At 36.5% G+C, this 21,523-nt stretch overlaps 3 protein-coding genes across 5 annotated transcripts; 2 read left to right on the forward strand and 1 right to left on the reverse strand.

Annotated features, from left to right (window-relative positions):
• The first annotated feature begins 8,202 nt into the window (after positions 1-8,202).
• LOC111487256 (UPF0496 protein 4-like) lies at positions 8,203-10,106 on the forward strand. The gene has a single exon (XM_023134615.1). It carries the CDS (start codon positions 8,607-8,609, stop codon positions 9,756-9,758), a length of 1,152 nt encoding a protein of 383 aa, XP_022990383.1. The 5' UTR covers positions 8,203-8,606; the 3' UTR covers positions 9,759-10,106.
• Positions 10,107-12,822: 2,716 nt separating this feature from the next.
• Positions 12,823-16,873, reverse strand: LOC111487283 (G-box-binding factor 4-like). Of its 3 annotated transcripts, XM_023134651.1 has the most exons (5): positions 16,434-16,865; positions 15,893-16,316; positions 15,718-15,789; positions 14,246-14,275; positions 12,823-13,308 (listed from the first exon to the last, which is right to left on the reverse strand). In XM_023134651.1, exons 1-5 carry the CDS (start codon positions 16,631-16,633, stop codon positions 13,228-13,230), a joined length of 807 nt encoding a protein of 268 aa, XP_022990419.1. In that variant the 5' UTR covers positions 16,634-16,865; the 3' UTR covers positions 12,823-13,227. The 3 variants fall into 3 exon arrangements, with proteins under 3 accessions (XP_022990419.1, XP_022990417.1, XP_022990418.1); XM_023134649.1 differs by having other exon boundaries at positions 15,893-16,870; XM_023134650.1 differs by lacking the exons at positions 12,823-13,308; positions 14,246-14,275 and adding an exon at positions 14,922-15,246 and having other exon boundaries at positions 15,893-16,873.
• A 2,123-nt stretch (positions 16,874-18,996) lies between these two features.
• On the forward strand, positions 18,997-20,382 carry LOC111487265 (UPF0496 protein 3-like). The gene has a single exon (XM_023134628.1). It carries the CDS (start codon positions 19,248-19,250, stop codon positions 20,316-20,318), a length of 1,071 nt encoding a protein of 356 aa, XP_022990396.1. The 5' UTR covers positions 18,997-19,247; the 3' UTR covers positions 20,319-20,382.
• Positions 20,383-21,523: the final 1,141 nt, after the last annotated feature.

Raw genomic sequence — 21,523 nt, forward strand, 5'->3', positions numbered from 1 at the left:
CTCTGATACCATGTTAGACGAACACGACTCTCCACAATGGTATGATATTGTCCACTTTGAGCATAAGCTCTCATGGCTTTGCTTTGGGCTTCCCCAAAAGGCCTCATACCAATGGAGTTAATATTCCTCACTTATAAACCCATGATCATTCCCTAAATTAGTCGATGTAGGACTTTCATCATCCAACAAGGAATGTGTAGACTTGCTGGATTTTGTTTCTTTTTTACTTTTTTTCCTTTTGTTTTGTGTAAAATATTGAATGCAGTATATTCCACTTTATTTTCTGTAGATTTCCATGGAAGAATAGAATCATCAGTCATCGAGGGAAAGAATAGCTTACTGATCCTTGAACAGACGAAGGTATCATAATATATGGTAGTTTTGGTCATGTTGTATCACTATTTGCTTAAGGTTCTGTATTTGATATTCATAATAGAAAGAGTAGGAGATGATAGGTTGGAACCCAGGGACTCATGATCCTACTTACCATGATAGAAATTCATTTTGGGCTGAGAAAAAGGGTAGCTACCTCCTCAAGTAGCCTATATACAATCCCCTACTGAAAAATGAGGATTGAGGATTTTTTATATCTAGAAGAGGAACATCCCTTTTTTGGCCAAATGGATTTGACGTTTTTACCAAGAAAAAGAGGTTAGAAATCACAACTTCTACAATGGTATGATATTGTCCACTTTAAGCATAAGCTCTCATGGCTTTGCCTTGTACTTCCCTAAAAGGCTTCATACCAATAGAGATAGTAGTCCTCACTTATAAACCCATGATCTTCCACTAACCAATGTGAGACTCACTCCAAATAATTCTCAACAAATGACATAGAGTTATTTCTCAAAATTTTGGTACTAGCCACTAATATCTCAAGCCAGACGGAGTTTTTGTACAAACTTCCAAGGAGTCATGGAAGTCTATTCTAAATTTGTTGAATCTGGTTCACAATCATATTGTAGTTAAGAATAGGGGGAGGAGACACAACTCTATTTTGGAAAGATGCTTGGTTTGGAGCACAAAATTTTCAATCTTAGTATCCCTCTCTTTACTATCTTTCCCTTAGGGCCTTACCTTTAAGCTTCTTCATTTTGTCATTAATTGAATTCTTGAACATCTGTTCTATCTTCCTCTGCTAAACAGATTAAGATTTTGTCTTTCTGTTTTTATAATGTCTGTTTCAGACTCTATTGATATGATAATCATCGGTTCATATGATTCTTGCCTACTTTCATTAAAATGCTAATGGGTTCGTATGATAATGATCATACTTTAGTGAACCGGCATAATAAAAATGATATCTATACTGCACATTGGAGGGTAGTGTCACAATATCTCACACTCAAAAGTGTGAATAAATATGAAATTATTATTACTCAAAGAAGTTAATATAGAGACAACTGAAATGTTGTACTGTGGCTGTGGTTTACTAAGCATAAGACTTCTATTTAAATTGAAATAAATTCTATAAATAACTCCTACAAAGACTCAGTTGATGTTAAACACGACACATTCTTGTTGATTTTAAATTTGTTTTGATACTTTCTTTACACATTTGTGTAATTTCCTTATTTGTACTGTTACCAATGCCCATTGTTCTTATTTGCAGATTATGGGACTGACCTTTTCATCCATCCACTCTGTTTACATTTATGTCCAGGGAGTTGACTATGAGGTTAGCTTGTCAATTAATTTGGATCTTTCTGTCAACTACAAGGGTCACGGAGGCTCTCTTTTTTGAGAAGGGAAACAATCGTATTGAATAATGAAATAAAATGGAGTAGAGACTCTCAACACCTAATGGTGGGTTACAAAAAAAGAACTCATACGTTATCAGAGTTTAAAAACTTTAAAAACCTTTTCCTGATAGATTTGTTTTAAAAATTTGAGAGGAAGTCTGAAAAGTACAATATCTCATAGCGGTAGACTTGCGCTATTACATACAATTTGTTGTTGAGCTTTGAGCGAAGTGTTCCTTCATTAACTTTCACGTACTGTCCTGCTCCCTTAATTGTTGATCCACCTCAAAAACCTATCCATCCACTTGATATGGTAAAATAGTAGGTGGTGACTGCCCATATACAACTTCAAATGGTGTGGCTTTTAACTCGTATGAAATGAGATTTTGTAACTAAACTCCTTCACGTTTAAATCCCACCCCTGACCGATTTGGATCGACTGAAATTGTGTGTGTTGCTCCAGCCCCATACGTAACGGTCTTAATGGTCGATGTTGGGCTTATGATTCCAAACTTTGGACTAAAGTTCCCTTCTTGGTGGATCGATTTATCTTCAATCTTATGAGCCATCTCTATCTGCCTCGTGAACCCAATAGGTAAATTTACCCCTAATTCCACTTTAATATCGTCACTCAACCCATCAATGAATTTTCCTTCTAGGGTGTCGTCATCTAATGCTTTCAATGGGGTCAAATATTCTTCAAAATTTTGGATATTCTTGCTCACTGTTGTTTCCTGTCACAAGGTAAAAAATCTCCTCTCCCATGCTCTGATTGACCGTCGATGGAGGGCCAAGCATCTGATTGACCGTCGATGCTCTACCCACAGATGCCAATCAAATGCTTGGCCCTCCAAGCACAACACCGTGGCCTCTAATTTTTCGATTCTGACAAACGATTGACCACATAGAATTGCTCCACCTGATGTAATCTTCCCTAAGGATTCCTTCCACCGAAAGCCAATATCTCCAACTTTAGATAGAACTATTTTACCATTTTACGTTAACTATGAAAGTGATGCATATTTGGAAGAAAAGAAAATAAATGAAAATCAAAGATTAAGTTTAGGTCTCATTTAGTCATGTTAGTATAAGTCATTCCAAACTCTAATAGGGAGGTCACTTGATATTTTTAACATTCTCTAACATTTTTTCAATTTTTTTTTTCAGGCAAAGGCAAGAACATACAGAAACTTAAACTTGTGAGTGGAGTAGTCTCCATGTTTTATTATTTTTGAAAAAAATATTTCTCCATGTTTCTCATAAATATGCAAATATCACAAGCATTTATGCAACAATGATCCGAATTTGTCTAAGTTCAAAATGCCGAGTTATTACAGGTGTTCTGGCAGATCGTGTGATTCAGGTAGCATCTTCTTGGCGTATGTTGCTAACGTCAACGACGACACATCAAATGGTTTCATCAATGGCCTTTCTCGAATACTTCCCTCTGCTGTCTTCTCTTAACGGTACTCTTCCTATTGATATCAATAATGTTAAGTTAGTTCTAAAGCAGCTAGTTAGGTTTTAGTCAAACAATCCTTTTATTTATTACTCATCAATTATGCATGTGTCTACTTGTACTGATCCAGCAGTTTGCTTTATACATTGTTTGGTGATTCTAGTACCCTTGCACATGAGGTAACCACTTACTCTACATATTATTTAAGGAACTCAATAGTAGTTACACTGATGAGGTTGTACTTTGTTCTCACCCACCCCTTTTTGAGTAATAGTAATGGTTAGGAATCACGAACCCTCCACAATGGTATGATATTGTCCACTTTGAGCATAAAATTCATGTTTTTTCTTTTGTTTTTCTCAAAAGGCCTATATTCCTTACCTATGAACTCATGATCATCTCATTAATTAGTCGATGTGGAACTCCCTACCAACCATCCGCAACAATAATATTACTACGTAGTGTTCCCTAGCCATAGAAGATACAAAAAGAAAAAAGAAAAAAGAAAACTTCTAATTGGGAAAAATACACAGCAGCAACTTTGACCAATTCAAACCAAAAATCTTTAAAGACTTATCTCCACTGTTCCTGCTCGGTCTTCTTTCAATACTCTTCCAATTGGAGCCATTATCTCTAGTTTGACTCCCTTTTTTCGTAGACTTAATTTTTGTTATGATCTTGTAATCTTTCAGTTCAGTTCTTCGTAAGAAAGTCTTTCAATATACAACTAATAGGTAGGGATTTAGACTCTCACTATCATGGTCGGTTTGGTTTATTTCAGTTTCATTGGTTGGGGTGAAGCAAATCTGAATGAAATGGAATCTTCAAATCAATCAAACAGTCTTAGCAACAAGGAAGCGCTTGATTGGACTGGGTCATTTGCGATAGCCTTTTGGCTAATGAAATCAATAACTTAGTAGGAATAGGACAGACTTGAAAGCCATGGGCCTGTGGTCCTCAACTCTTCATTTTGAAACTTTCTAAACTTTGGTTATGAACATTTCAAAGTCAAAAGGATCAAAAAAGCTGGATTTGGAGCTTTTGCTTCCGTTCTCCAGGTGGGTAGCTTTGCTGGGGTTTTAATCCCCTACTTTCATCGCAGCAACCTGGAAAACCTAACAAATTGTAGGCCCCTCCTCTGGTATCTTCCATCCGATCAAACAGCTCACCAACTACCATCTTTTTACATTATCTAGTTTGCCCCCATCTTAGCTGTTCTTCCATCACATATCTTCCCGTCACATCTTTTCTCTCAGCCCTTTTTATCACATCTTTCTAAATTCTTTAAATGCTCTATCCCTATTTTTGTTTCTGAATTTTGATTTTTATCATAGATTTAAATGTGACAAGCCCACCGATAACAGATATTGTCTTTTTTGGAACTTCCCTTTCAGACTTCTCCTCAAAGCTTTTAAAACGTAGATGTTAGGAAGAGGTTTACACGCCCTTATAAAGAATGCTTCATTCTCTTCCCCAACTTATGTGAGATCTCACAATCCACCCCCTTCGGGGCCCAACGTCCTCACTGACACTCGTTCCCTTTTCATCTCATAATCCACCTCCTTTCGAGACCCAGCGTCCTCGTTGACACTTGTTCTCTTCTCCAATAGATGTGGGAGCCCAAATATGGTAAGATGAGAAGGGGACAAACGCAAGTGAGGACGCTGGATCCAATAGGGGTGGATTGTGAGATCCCACATTAGTCGGGGAGAAGAACAAAACATTTTTCATAAGCTTGTAGAAACCTCTTGCTAATTGACGTGTTTTAAAAACCTTGATAGGAAATCCGAAAGGAAAAACCCAAAGAGAACAATAACTACCAATAGTAGTGGGCTTGTGAGTTAGAACTAAATAAACGAGGAATCTCTTTAGAATTTTTTTATGAATAGTATGTATGAGATTTGAAAGTTTCTTGAACTAGTGGAAAGATCTAAAATTGTTGTTTATGATAAGGTCAAAACTAAAATAGGATTTAAAACTGATAAAAGTATAGACTAGTTTGGAACGGTTGTTGAATTATTCAGAATTCCTATGAAATTCTTGAAGATGGCGCCATGATTTTGTGGTATACATTTCACACGTGTAGCAAGACTTTAAATTTAGCAAAGATTGGAAGCTTACTGATTAAAATATTACTAAAATATATGATAACAGTGATCCATCTAAAAGTGCTTGAATTTTTCTTTCCTTTTTATATTTCTGAAGTGAAACCCAACGAAATAGTCAACTCTTTCAACCATCCTTTTCCAGGATTAATTAATCTTAGAATGATGCCGCAATAATTTTAGTAATTAACGTAATTAATATTCAGGGCTTGTTTGATTTTTTTTGGTCTTTTTTTTTTATTATTTTTTTTAAACGAAAGTGTTCATTAAGATTTAAAAAAATGTTTTTGTGATATTTATTGCCTAAAAGTTTGGCCTAAAAACCCAAAAAATATTATCTATATATATATATATATATATATATATATATATATATATATATAAATATATTTGAGGTGATGCAAGTTATTTTTGTATTTTTGATTGAGAAATCCCTAATCCAATTCCAAACATTTTGCATTTAGACCCCTCAATTTCTAGCTTTTTACACCACCTCACCAACACCTCTTCTCAATTTCTGATCGTATATTTTTTTTGGACCACAAAATGCCTCCTATCAATAATATATCAAGGTCCTACACCTCTCTTTTTACTCTAATTATTATTATTATTTTCCTATAAAAATAATTTGTTCTTTTTTCTTTTTGTCCCATTAAAATATTTCAGAGGAACAAAAGCTTGGTGCCCAAGTTTGGTTTAAATAATTTATATTGATTTGATTAATTGAAGGCAAAAAATAGTTTATATTACTCGATCCAATTTAAATTCAACGGAAAATTATTTAAATAAAAGTATTATTTTTTCAAATTTCTTTAATTTTTTTATAAATAAAATGAGAACATAAAAACAAATAAGGAAGATGAAAGGATCGCACATATTTATGAATTTATTTTTATCGGTATAAAAGTTTATGATTTAAATTGATTTAATTGTTAACGTAAAATCTTGAGAATTCAATAAAAATTATTGGATTCATAGAAATAAAGTTATTATTATTATTATTGTTATTTTAGGACTCATATAAATAAATAAATAAATAAATATCTGCATAATTTTTCCATACATTGCACTTTTTTTTTTTCATATTTAAATAAATATCACATTTAAATACACGTGCTTATTAATGAAATTTGAAGCAAAGTGGAAACATTCAAGTATCTTAGGGGCTATTCTAAAAAAGAAAATTATCTTAGGGACCTTTTCTAAATATAATAATAATAATAAATATATAAATAAATAAATAAAGTATAATAAGGACATTCTCTTCACCTGGTCAGATTCAATCATTCATCTATTTAACTGAAATAAATTCCATTATTTAGCCTATTTAAATAAATCCAAATTTAGTTTATTCTATTATGGTATACAATAAAATAAAATCAAGAAAGAAAATTTAATTGATTTTGTCAACATTAATAAAACCATATAAGTCCAAATTAAATGTTGTTTTTAATTTAATTATTGTTTTTTTCAATACGATGACACGTGTACTTTGTATATTTGGAAACAGAATAAAAAAATAATACAACCCCTTCAATAATTTAAGAAAATTTAATATTAAATTTGATGGAAAATAATATTATACAATTATTTGTAGGCATTAAAGATGACATTACAAATATCAATACCAAAATTAAATACGTTTTTAATATAGTTTAGCTATGATTTTCTTCACCTTTTATTAAAATTAATAAAATAAGTAAAAACATGAATAAGTAAAACCACGCCATTTCGAGTCTCGAGGTGTTGTCGCCCATTGCAACTCACTTGTCAGACCATCGAGAATGGGCCTGCGTGTCACTCATCTCATCGGGACTTCCCGAACATCCTTGCATCCAAGTTCTATCGAGGCATTGACCCTCCCGTGTCCATGTTGTGTCATTTACGGTTATTGTGCCGGATAACGAGTGTATGTAGCAACTTCCAACATGCGGGCTGGGGCACAATATTGGGCCATAAAAACAAGTACAAAAGACCAAGAAAAAAGGTCAAATCATGAAAAAAATATAATATGAAATAAAAATCAGACAGAATCAAAAGGAAGTTGAACCTCTAAATAAGAGCGAAGGAAAGCTTGGCCAAACCCGAGGTTTCCTAGTTGGACACGAGTCAAAAGTCCAACCTAGTCCATTTTTAACCTAATTCAAAAAGGAATTACGAAAAATTCTAGAAGGGTCATACAAATTCTTATTGCATTAAATTTTTCATACTAATTCAACCATCAAATTTCATGTATCAAACTCTTCCATACATGATTTTCTTATTAGTAAGATACGTTCTTTTCCTTGAAACAAATTTTATCGTTGTTGTCAGTGAACGTCATGTATGTTTTGTTAACGCCAATACGTATCAAATTTGTAATAGTCAAAGCCCACTGGTAGCAAATATTGTCTTCTTTGGACATTCCCTTTCGGGCTTCCCCTCACGGTTTTTAAAACACACCGGTTTAAGAGAACCTTACTCCACACCCTTACAAAAAATGTTTCATTCTCTCATCTAACCGATATGGGATCTCACAATCCACCCATTTCGAGGCCTAGCACCTGACACTCGTTCCTCTCTCCTATTTTACGTGGGATCTCACAAAATTAATAACATAACGGAACGTTTGTAATATTGAATAATAAAATAAGTTAGAAGAAAATTAAAAATTAAAATATCTTGATTTTTGGGTTTGATATAATAAATGCATTTTGTTTAATTTAAGTAATAATTAGATACATAGTTGTTGGAGTATTAAAATTTTATAATACACATTATGTAAGGTTGATGGATGTCGTATTCACATTTAATGTATTATAGCGGTGGTAGCTTAATTTTATATTACACTATTTGAGAAAATAATAATATTTAATGACTAAAAGAAAAAAAGGGAATTTGTTAAAATTTGATTTTCAATTTCAACTGCCGTAGCGGAGATACGCGGTCCTGAATTCTCCCAATAAAAGGGGCGGCCGCTAGGTTTTCCATCTCAAACGAGTTCTTCTCTTCATCAAATCGTCATCGCCATTTCTATATTTTCAATCTATCGATCGTTTTTTTTTCTCTCTCTAATCCCTGTTCTTAGATTTTAGCGGTTGAATTGGGATCTCGGTTTGAAAATTTGGCGTTGATTTAGGTGAGTGGGTGATCGGTGTGGTGTGAATTGAATTGGGGGGAATTCTTTTTGGAGTTCTGTGAATTTTGATTTGGTTGAAGGGGGATTATTGATTGAGTTATTTAATTTGTTTGTTCGGTTGGGGAATTTGGCGATTAGGGTTTTGGGTTCGTGATATGTGAAAGGAGTTTTTTCGTGTGAAGATGCCAGCTACAGATTATCAGGGTTCATCGGCTGCTTGGGGTGTTCGGCGAGATCAGCTCTACGCTATGAATGGTTCTCCGACGCCTCATGAACAGGATCTTGATGGGTTTCAGAGGCAAGTTGCTGATCGGTTCTTAGAGCTTGCGTCGGTTGGTGCTGATGATTTGCTTTCCTTGTCTTGGGTTCAGAAACTTTTGGATTCCTTTTTGTGCTGTCAGGAGGAGTTTAAGCTCATTCTCGACAGCCAAAAATCTCTAATCTCTAAAGCTCCATTGGATCGATTGGTTGCTGATTATTCGGAGCGTAGCGTTAAGGCACTTGATGTGTGTAATGCGATTCGTGATGGGGTTGAGCAGCTGCGGCAATGGCAGAAGCTCTTGGAGATTGTTGTCAGTGCGTTGGACAATTGTAATCACCAGAAAACTCTTGGGGAGGGCCAATTTCGTCGCGCTAAGAAGGCCCTCACCGATTTGGCTATCTGTATGCTCGATGAGAAAGATTCGCATACCTCTTTCCTTGCCCACCGCAACCGTTCTTTCGGACGGAACAATGTCACGAAAGATTCACGGTCTTTGGGCCACTTTCGATCTCTGTCATGGAGCGTTTCGCGATCGTGGTCGGCCGCACGGCAGCTACAATCGATTGGTAACAATTTGGCGGCCCCTAAAGCGACTGAGCTTTTGGCTACTAATGGGCTTGCAGTTCCTATTTTCACCATGAACATGGTGTTATTGTTTGTAATGTGGGCGCTGGTAGCGGCTATTCCTTGCCAGGATCGGGGTTTGCAGGTTCATTTCTCGTTGCCTCGGAGTTTCCCATGGGCGGCTCCAATCCTTCAACTCCATGATCGAATTGTGGAGGAGTCCAGGAAGAGAGATCGAAGGAATTCCTGTGGGCTGTTGAAGGAGATTCATCAGATCGAAAAGTGCGCGCGTCTCATGAATGATTTGGCCGATGCAGCTCAGTTCCCGTTGGCTGAGGAGAAAGAAGCAGAGCTGAGACAGAGAGTGCAAGAGCTAACCGGGGTTTGTAATACTCTGAGGACTGGATTGGACTCAATGGAGCGGCAGGTGAGGGAAGTTTTTCACAGGATTGTTCGCAGCAGGACTGAAGGGCTAGACTCTTTGGGACGAGCTAACCACTCTGAATAGAATCGTTGGAGTTTCAGAAACATGTTCTACTTGGGTTTTCATGGTTTCTAGGAATAAGAGAAAGAACAGAGGATGGAAATATGAAGACGAGAGTGACGATTATGAAATGGTGAGGGGGCTCTGTATTTATTTACTCATAGCATATATCTGTGTAAAGAAATTTGGATTTGAAAACATTGGCATGGATCTTCTCCATCGAAGTCGTGGTAATGTCATATTTATCAGCCTATGGCTGACATGTATCGTTCATTGTTACACAGTTGTCTGTTGATCCATGTTTTATACGAACTCTACTGCAAAAGATGACATTATTGTCAAAATTTTCATTTGTTTCTGTCAATTTAGACATGCTCTCTCAGTCTTCTTCTAGATCTTGTGAGAAAATCTTAGAGTTCGTGCACTCTGGAAATCTTATTTGTTTCAGGGATAGCTTCTGTAAAACTCTCTTCCATCCCGTTGTAATTGGGATCTCTTACTTGTTTTATGAGATGGGAAGGGGAACTTCCTCTCTTCTCCTCCCCAATAAACCTCCTTGGGAAGTATGATATAATCATTTCGAACGCCGAAGTCTTCTTCGATCCTTTTGGATTGATTTGCTTCTCCACTTTTGAAATACTATGTTGAAGTTTATATAACGTTTTGATGCACTGAAAAGACAGAATGAAGTGTTGCTGCTACGACTGTTTCCAAGAACAGAGGATCAAAATTTCAGTGGAACATGTTACGCAATGACAAAGCAGTTTTTCAAACAAACCCATTAGTATTTTTTGTTGTTTCTGACCAGATCAATGAATGTGTTTTAGTTTGTCTGACCAGGATGGGAGAATCTATCCTGCATCACTCTGGTTTGTGGCTACAATGAAGGATATGGTGGTTGGATTCTACGCTCCGAGGTGCCAGTCATGTTCCTCGTTAGCGAGCATGGAACATCGTTACTGACAGAATGCAAGGTATTGTGTGGAAGCTTTGACAATTGGTAAGCATACTGATCTCCCTAATCTGATTACTTTATTACAGAGATCTGATATTGATTTGGTCATCCTCAGGAGATCCGCTAAGATCGAGGATGCTGACCCTTGAAGGAAGGAGTTTGACAACTTGGTCAGCTAAATGGTAAGAATTATTCTTACACTTTTGGTCAAAGTCTAAATTTGACTCATAAAATTTATCCCCACCATGTTTGACTCTCCCCTTTCTCCACAACATTTTTTTACAGTGTTCGTCATAAAGTTACTCCATACGCTGCATTGAGAGTCTGAGACTTGGAGCTTTCAGCTGCTTTGTTTGTTGTCAAGAATCGAGGTAAGACCTTGTCTCACGCTACTGTTGGTAGTTGAAATTCATGTTTTTTCTTGTTGGGTTCATCAAGGGTTGTTTATTCATTCCTTGTCTGGTTGTGGTTGGTACTTGGTTCTTTGTTTGCTTTAGTTATGATGATGCTTCTCTGTTTTGTTTTAATTACCCTCTTGGATAATTTTGCTGCTTCCGTTTCTCATGAATCTCCCAAAAGCTTTCTTCCCATTTGAATGCTTTGTGTTTCTTTCTGCCTCTGCCTTCCTTTGCCTTTTTTTTTCTTTTTGTAATATGATCTTTCTTGATCACCCCTTCTATAAAAGTCTACATTTTTCGAGGTCTCTCCTCCAGTAGAGTGTGACTTCTACGGTGCCCTATCTAAACCTTCATCCAATTTCTATTAGGTGCTGGTTGTTGGATTATGTAACAGCCCAAGCCCAAGCCCACCGAGTCCACCACAAGCAGATATTTTCTGTTTTGGTCCATTATGTATCGCCGTTAGCCTCACGGTTTTAAAACGCGTTTACTAGGAGAGGTTTTCACACCCTTATAAGAAATGTTTCGTTTCTCTCTTCAACCGATATAGAATCTCACAATCCATATTCCTTTAGGAGCCCAATGTCCTTGTTGGTACACTGATCGATGTTTGGCTCTGATACCATTTGTAACCGTCTAAGTCTATCGTTAGCAAATATTGTCCGCTATGGCCCGCTGTGTATCGCCGTCAGCCTCACAATTTTAAAATGCGTCTACTAGAGAGAATGTTTCGTTCTTAATTTCCTTATAATGAACTCCACTGATGACCAAGGTCCCTCTTCTGGTAGAGGTCGACATTTACTGTGCCCTGTAATCTTACATTCCCCTAACAAAAAATGTAACGTTCTCCCATTTTTTTTTTTGTTAGTGATGGTTTTTGTGGTATGGCCCTTCTAGTGGATTCCTTCTGATAATTGAATCCCATATAGGACCCTCATTTTTCTAGAGTTCGACGTTTGGGAATTCTGGTTTCTTCCTGTCCTACTCGATTCCGATCCTTTCGGGTGGCCCTTACCATGCTCTCCACAGCTGATGAACAACTGGCTTTGGCCTACAAATCATCTTTTGATGTTAACGCTTCCTTTTCTGCTAGCCATTAGTTCATGATATTCTTTTCATGATACCTTAGCAGACAGATCGCCCACCAAAAATCAATATCTTTCAGCAAGAAAAGACACCTTTGATTATATGTTTACAAATTTGACCATTCATTCAGAAACTTGAAAGATTTGTTTGCCCCTGTATTTAATGAAACATTATATGATATCCCGAGCCTATGGTGACCGAACAATATGTTCTTGCCAATAATCACAAACCAAATTATTAAACTAAAAGCCAATGTAAAACGAATCCTTAGGGGCCAAGCCGTGTAGAAAGAATTAAGAACAATAAGACCGAATCACATGGAACACACGGTGTCGTTATGCAATTAGAAAGCTACATGTTACTAATTATACAACTTTGTAACAAGTGTCCTCCATAACTTTGAGCTACTATTATCCTTTGCCTTCACCACATTGTATGTTCGACTGGATTTTTCTACTTAAATTGCCTTGTCCATTCATTTGGCCATAAGCAAATAGCATATCCATTCGAATACGAGAATACGACTTCTTACCAAACGGTTAGATTGGTAAATTTCCTCACCAGTTTTGCATATCATTTTTTATTTTTCAGTCAACGATCTCCAAAATTCAAATCTATTTATTGAAAATAATTTTGATTATTCATTTGGGATTAAAATGTAGTCTTCATAAGTTATGGTTTAGCACACTACTTCATACATAGGGGAGACTTTTTTAGAACACTTCTAGTCTTATCAACAAGTTAATCAACTCTTCCCAACTCCCTATATTTACTCTCATACATAAAAAATTGTGAGACGGGAAGTTGAGCACCTCAAAGTTTCTACTTTTATTTGCTCTAATCCACTTTGTTCTAAATATCTAACTTTACATCTTCTTTCATGTATCCTGCTGTAGTTTTGTCATTCCCTGTCAATCTCTTCTTTGATGGATGGATTGCGATCACTGGTGCTCCACACCTCAGCGATTACCAGCAAAGAATATGGTCTCAGTGACGTTAATCCTATGTCCATCTCTTCTGCTCTATTGAATGCGTCTCGTGGAAGATAAGTAGTTCACCATTTCATGGAATTCACTCGCCGAATCCCTCGTGGGGGTCGTCGCTTTTCAACCACAGGAATCACCTTTTCCATTAGCTGTACCAGGAAAATATCAAACCAGCAGTATCATTACATGTAAAATACTGCCATGTAGTTCAACTTTAACATGTCATTATAGAATGAAAACTGAGGTCACCAATTTGTCATATTTATTCAGATGAGTACATGCAGATTTTGCTTCCAATATGAATAAATATACAGACACATTCGAAAGAGAGAACATCAAGTTTAATAAGTTCTTGCCATTAATCACATCAACACGGATGATTGGGCTCAAAACTCGGTTAAATTCGAAAACATACATCACTAGGAAACTAGTTTTCTACTTTGCAAATTATAAATAAAGGAACGTAGGTATGTAAAAAGCTGTAGGACTACTAATATACAATCTATAACAGCTCGAAGAGAAGTTTCCCTCTCCGGTGGATATGTGATCTCACCAGAACTGTTTTCTTTTTTTCTTTTGGGAATATTCAATCAAGACTTGTAGCGAAAGAAATTGCTGCTTTCTAGTTTCCAATGCTAGTTGTCCTAGAATGTACCATAAAGTTCTTTTAAGACAAAGTTCTAAAAGAGGCTAAACGATAGAGGTTATCCACATAATGTTTCGATGATAGTGATCACTAATGCAATAAAATATTCGATAATCCGATATTTGATGAACATTGCTCGCAGACAAGCCAAGAGGAACGCAAATACTACATTTAACGACGGCTCTCGGTAACAGCAAAAAAATACTTCAAATTAGGTTGATGAAATTCAAATGCAAATCAAAGATTTCTTATCAACATGGAGCAAGAAAATTCATTACAACTGTTTAAACAGAACAGCTAGATTTTAGAAGAAATTCACCGTGCTATTCCTTTTAAAAAAGAAAACAAGAGAGACAGCACAAGAGAGCTGAAAGATAATAGTCAAAGCAAAACCTCTTTCATAACACAGCAATGGTAGCATCAAAGTTAGAAATCAATACCTGCTTATGCCTTTCCTTACTCCTCTCGGCCTGCAAAAGAGATCAATTTTTTAAGTGCTAAAATGTAACCAACAAAATTGCAGAACAGACAACAGTCCTCTGTTTACATAGCTACAACAAATCCATGGCCATGAGAGAGGTTTCCTTTTTTCAAATACAATAAGTTTTTGTCGACCATCAAAATAAATTTCGTGTGGCATTTAACTCATGAGTTAGGTATATATATCTCTAAGTTGTGAAGTTGAACATGCATCCCTGTAACAATTTCTTTTGCGCTTTCCCTTTCGGGTTTCCCCTCAAGATTTTAAAATGCGTCTGCTAGGGAGAGGTTTCCACACATTTATAACTAATGTTTCGTTTTCCTCCTCAACCGATGTTGAATCTTATAGTAGGCTTATTAAACTTAGATTAGAGTTTGCAAATCTCACAGGCATAAACTTGGAACTTTTGAAACTTATCTACAATGTACAAACCTATCAACCAAACAAATGCAACACTAAACCCAAAGTTTCACTTGAACAACCAAAATACAGACTCTGCAAATCCTACTTCCCAACTCTAGCCTACACTATACGAAGAATAAACCTAGATTTGTCAAAAGCAGAATTACCGCTATACATTGCTTACATTAGAAAATGGAATAATCGGGATTGAGTAACTGGCCAAGTCGCTAAAGTACTCAGTTGGATCCTACTCATCTAAGTCTCTCCATTCAGAAATGGATTATTTCCAGTCTTCAAGATCTTTGAAATAACAGCACAAATTATCGAATATTTCTTCCATTATTGTTTTCTAAATAACAAATATGGATCCACAACCATTATTCTCTCCCTTTTCCTACGCATAGTATTTTGTCTAGTAAAAAAGAATTATTTGTGTTCTTCAGGAGTATAATCAGAAATACCAATAGCTTTAACTGTTTCTTGGTCCCCCTGCAGTCTCTTTTAGTCAATAATTTTAAGCTCTTACTCACCAACTATCAAATATATCCACCATTGATCCTAATCAGACATGATTATTATGCACATCAGTAAAGATACTGCTCAAGATCTAAGATATAAAATAACAACATAAGATTAACATAAAATAAAATATTCGATGTAGCCCAATGTACTCAAATTTATACTTGTTGGGAACTAAAAAACAGGGAATTAAAATGGGATTTCATAAAAGAGAGACTTCAGGGAGGTCTGAAGGATCAAATGGAAGGTGAAAAGTTCAGGCTCCAATACATAGTAAGATCTCTCTGGATCAATATAATGATAGCTTGTAGCTTTCATAAGAAGAAAAGCAATCTCTGACGCGTCCTGGATTCGAATCCCACTTTGAGATTCTCAAAAAACTTACAAACTCTTAAGCAACTTTCTCCGACAGGCAAATGCAAGCAATAACAAATAGATCCCAAATCCAGTGGAACAGAAAATTGAATAAAAAAGACGTTCTCATATGTATGATATCGAAAATAAAAGTACCTTTTCTCTCAAAAGCCGCTCGTTCTCCTCCTCTAATTTTGCAACTAACGACTCTAACTCCACTTGATAAGCCTGAGATCGAAAAACCAAACAGCAAAAGTATACCATGAAATACATTTCAAACAAGAATCAAAGCTGAAAGTTGTTTTTGTTTATAAAGAGCACAAACAGTCACCTGCTTCCTTTCCCTAGACCTTGCAGCAGACTCCCTATTCTTGATCATCCTCCTCTGTCTTTGCTCAGCAGCCTTATCCAAGGGCTCCAAGGCAGCTCGCCCTCTTTTCCCTCTCCCCACACTTCCTCCACTGCCAACCAAATCAACCCCACTCCCAAATCCCACAATGGATCCTTCAACCTTTTCCACTGCCTGAAACGAGCTGCCTGGAATTGAATCAAACGAAAAAATCCCTCCACTCAGCCTCTCCGTCTGCGGCAATTTGACATCCTCGACAGGCGCAGCTCCAGTTTTCACAAGAAAATCCTCGAGGGTTATCAACTCATCAGTAACCTCCTCCTTCAACTCCTTCCTCTCACCCGATACAATCTCCCTCCACACATCATCCACAGTCTTGGGCGCGCCGGAGGAAGTATTGTGATAACTATCAATGACGGCAGAGGAATTAGTCGCATTCATGGGAAACGTAGAGGGGATAGGGTAATCAACAAGAGTGATCTGCGCATCTAAGAGAATAGACTCCGTGGGATTAGAATCATACCCATCACGAACTAAGCCATCGAGATTCATCGAGCTAAGACTATGGCTTCGATTGCGAGTCCGGTTGTTGTCATTATTCCTGGAACTATTGGAGAGAAATTGAGGGTTTAAAAGAGAAGCAGAAGAGGAAGAAGAAGAAGAACCTCGAGATAGATCCGAATTTCGCGAACTCGAAGATGCCCAGAGCTTGGATGATGCCATTTTTGTCCCCTAAAATAGGCAAGGAATTCGCGAAGATTCACTCGAAAATCAATGGGAATCTTTCAAGTAATACAACACAACAAGATTTTTGCGAGGAATTTCGGGGTGTCTGGATTGGGATTTGAGAGCGGCGAGGTTTTTGGGTTTTCGATTATGATTTTGGTCTCTGCGTGTGTGTGACTGTTGGGGCAGAGGAAAAAGGAAGATGGCGACTGAGAGCGTGAGAAGTTGAAGAGAGAGTGAGAGGAACAGGGAACCTGGATTAGCCGGTTGCCGGTGAAGGGCAAATGTAATTAGTAACTAGATTCGACCGGAAGTTTCTAGAACATTTGGGACCCTGTCGCAACACTTCCCCTCCCGACCAAAATTCTACTGTACACAACTATTCAATTACTGACAGTAAAAAAAGTGATTTTTCTTTTTTGTTGCGTAGGGTCATTTATTCTCGTCAATAATAATAATAATAATAAATATATTTATTTATTTATTTTTAAATATTTAATTAAAAATTATTTTAAAAAGTGGTTGAAACGTAAATAATCCAAAAAAATAATTATAAAATACTAACAAAAATATATATAATTGTATTGTATATAAAATATATTTTTTACAATTACGAATTTATTCCATTTAACCTAAAGAAACCAACTTAATTCATAAGCATTTTATTTATGACCTAATTTAAATTGTCCAATCAAATTGGGCTGAACTTTTACGAAAATTCCATGGTTTATGCATTTTTCGGAAACTCAAGTAGCTCATCAACCTAAAAAGGGATGTAAAACATAGAAAATCAATAGAACTGAGCTGAGTATAATAGAAATGGGTGGGTGTTGAACTCGGTCTCCCAGCTTCGCTCTAGAGCGAGGAGTGGCAAACACCTACCAAGGTGAGTGAGCTAATAAGATCGTTTTTAGGGCTCGTGAAGCTGCCCTTTTAAGCTTTTAAGTCAGCAGGGGGCTCTGACTCTGGATAGGATGTCAATCTATGGAGGCACCATTTGTTACTTACACAAAAATAGTAATTTAAACACAATAGTTATTTTTTTTAATTGGTCTAAAATATAAATATTTCTTTAAAAAGATTAAAAAAAATAAAACATTAAATGCTTATTATATAATTTTTTTTCTTAAAAGGATGAAATTAATTGAGGATAAATGAGGAAGAAATCAATACAATTTTTAAAACTAAAAAACAAAATCAAACTTATAATTAAAATTAAAATTGTAGTATTTGATTGGAGTGTTACGTTTCTTTAGGTCTTTTCCTTCTTGAATTTTCGACCACAAGATGCTATATTTCCATCCATTTGTCAACTATACTAATTTTGTCGTATGAAATCATTTACTTTAAATAGTTATTGTCTTTATCTACTATTCTAATTTTTTCCAAATATTCTAAATTTAAGTTTAAACACTATATAAGTTTGAAAATTTAAACCTCTAATCTTTTGGTCTAGGATGTTATTTGACCAGTTGATCTAATATTTCGACCAAAAATTTTGAAATTTTTATCTTAGAACAAACAAAGATTTACGATCAATAATTCAATCTCGAGAAATGAGTATTTCTTTAGGAATCTAAGTTTTAATTGGGACCATGTGTTTATGCTTGGCTTATATAACATATTGTTTAAATAAATAATAATCATATTTGATGGCTTGTACATCTTTCCTATAATTAGGCCAAAGATGGTAGCTAGCTTATGAATAAACCTCTAGGAAACCTTCCCCTAACACATAATACATACTCAAACCACACACTTTAAACTCTTTTTGGGCTCTCTCCTCGCTTGCTTCCTTCATTCCACAATTGAAAAAAAGAGTAGAAGTAATCAAATTCTACGTGTCTAAAAATCCAACGCCTTTTGCTTATTACTAAACATGATTAAAATTTATATCCCTATCATCACTAATAATCGAAACTTTTCATCTCTTTTTCACAAATAAAATTCTTGAGGCCGGTGTCATTTTCAATTTTGTCAAATAATAGAAATTTCAATTTTAATTCTAATATGTCTCTACACTTTAGAAAAGTGCCTAATAAAATTTCTATTTGTACCTTATAATTGACTATTAGCTTATTTGACATTTTAAAAAAATGTCTAATCTATTAGAGCATATCGCCTAAAGGCATGAAAACAAGCCCTAAAGTAAGGAAGATAGTCAGAAAGGGTGGGATAAGACAATGCTGTTAGATACAAAACTGATTGTTAAGAAAGTTAAACATGTTAAGAACCTAATAGATACAAAATTGAAAGTTCAGATAACGACAGCTTTGACATTTTTGAAGTCTAAGAATCAGATAATAAAGTTCACGAGCTTGTTAGATGAACTCAGATTATTTCAAAATTTTCGAGAAATTGTTTGATAAGGGGTGAAGCTTTCAAAGTTTGGGTATGACCACAAAACAACAAAGGGAAAGGGGAATCAAAACTTGTGCAATACTAAATAATCAACATACCCAAAAAAATGGAGTATTCTCCGGCAACCAATCAATTTGAACAAGCAACTCTTCCTTCTGCCTGGTTGGGTGCTTTTCCATATTATATATAAATAAATTATTATTACTCTTCTCAAACAAATTGTTGGCTTCTTCCTACTCAAGATTCAATTATGTGGACAAAATTTAGGGCTTCAAGATTCATTTGGATTTCGGTTTTTGCAGATGTGAAACACCAAATTAGAAACAAGCCTCAAAAAAGTTTCAATGTAAATGAAGAATACCTTTGTGCATTGAGGTCCAGATCCTTCGTTGAATTCTTCGCAAAAGCTCAATTGATTGTCCAGGAATCGCCGCCATCTACATCCTCCACCGGTCACCACTGCCGCAAATTTTCGGAAACGATCTTGCTGCAGATTGATCAATTAGAAGCCAATCCTTCGATTCTGGAATCGCCATTGCTTGTGATGTTGCCGGAGCTTAGAGGCCTCTTAATCGATTTCTTCAATGTTAGTGCGGAGGCTTCAAATCTCTGCCATCGTCTCCTTGCGAACCTCAAATTAGCCCGATCTAACTCGCGCTTCGTTCAAAAATTGCTCGATTCGATCGAGAAATGCTCTTCTCCGAAAGAAATTGAAACGATTACCTCTGATCTACTCGCGCAGAGAGCTCCATTGTCCGATCTCGACAAACGCGATTTCGCGCGAATCCACGACGACTACGCGGCGGTTTCGCGTAGTTTGAACATAACGAGAAAGAAGGTAGCGAGAAAGATCAGATCAATCAAAATCATCAATAAATGTACCTGTGGATTAGTCGCCATTACCTCCCGCGGTCTGACTGCCTTAGTAATGGCAGCCGATCAAGGTCCAGTACTTCGGTACTTCCGACTGAAATCCATCCGCAGAAAGCTTCTCCGGCATCAGATGCTTGGAAATGGCGGCCTTGAAAGAGTAGGCGAACAACTGGAAGCGGCAGCCAAGGGAAGTTACATACTGAACAGAGAGTTCGATACGACGAGCCGACTCGTAGTACGGCTTGGCGACGCCGTGGATCACGGAAAGGCAATGGTGCGGTTGTTTGTGGAAAGGAAGGAGGATAAATTTGCAGTTGCTGTAGCCATGGATGAGATGAAGAGGAGCAATGTGAGCATCAGAAAGCAAGTTGAAGACGTTGAAGAACACTTGTATTTGTGCATTGTGACCATTAACAGATCCAGAGCTTCTGTGATCAACCAAATGTGATAGCAACGGGACGGCGATCCAGAACGGGATTTGGGAATTGGGGTTAGGATGCCACAGATTTCTAGCGGGAAAATTTATTCACTTTTATGGAATTTATAATTTAAATTTAATTTTATTAGATTATTTATTATTACACTCACAATTAATACCATGATTTTAAAATATCAATATCTACCGAAATGTAAATTCCGAATATTATAAAAATGTTGTGTAAAATTTGAACTCTCAACTTTAAAATATATTATTCCTATTCAAGTTTTAAAAGTGGGTCGGCAAAAATTTTATTTTACACAATCTACCAGGCCCAGCGAGAACATTGGTACTCGTTTCCTTCTCTAATCGATGTGGGACCCCAATCCACCTCATTCAAGGTCCAGCGTCCTTGCTGGTACACTGTCTCGTGTCCATCTCCCTTTGGGGCTCAGCCTCCTTGTTGGCCCCAACGAGGACAATCTACCCCCATTGAGGCCCAACGAGGACGTTAGCACTCGTTTCTTTCTCTAATCGATGTGGGACCCAAATCCACTCCCATTCGGGGTCCAACGTCCTTGTTAGCACACCGCTCATGTCCATCTCCCTTTAGGTCTCAGCCTCCTCGCTGGCACATCGCCCGGTGTATGACTCTGATTCATTTGTAACAATCCAAGCCCACCACTAGCATATATTGTCATCTTTGGACTTTCACTCTCAGGATTCCCCTCAAGGTTTTTAAGATAGGGAAAGGTTTCCACACCCATATAAACAATGTTTGGTTCTCTTCCCTGTGGGATCTCACCAATTCTATATTTTGCGAACTCCTATGAATTTTCCTAGGATACATGTGAGTGAGAATAAGGTATGTTGTAAGAGCTCGTGTTGGTATATGAGAGAGAGTTTTCACTCTTAAGAAGCGAGAAATAGATAACGTGATCCAGTCGCCGAAGAATATCAAGGTCATCAGATATTGAATCCTTACTCACTTACTCCTTAAGAGATCAAGCACGTAACGCACAAACTATAAGAAATTAAAGCCATTTTAAAGCCAAGTTTGGACAAACCAAGAAATCCCATTAATGTATAGATGAAAAGATGATAGCACTATGAAGCACTATCATATCACTCATCAATTTAAAATCAATCTTATTATGGGGATTAGATCTTCAAGAATCAAGCTTCAATTCATGTGAAATTTGGTTGGCCCTTCAAGATTCAAGTTGGGTAAAATG

The sequence above is a fragment of the Cucurbita maxima genome, unplaced genomic scaffold, assembly GCF_002738345.1.
Source record: "Cucurbita maxima cultivar Rimu unplaced genomic scaffold, Cmax_1.0 Cma_Scf00012, whole genome shotgun sequence".
NCBI classification, from domain to species: domain Eukaryota; kingdom Viridiplantae; phylum Streptophyta; class Magnoliopsida; order Cucurbitales; family Cucurbitaceae; genus Cucurbita; species Cucurbita maxima.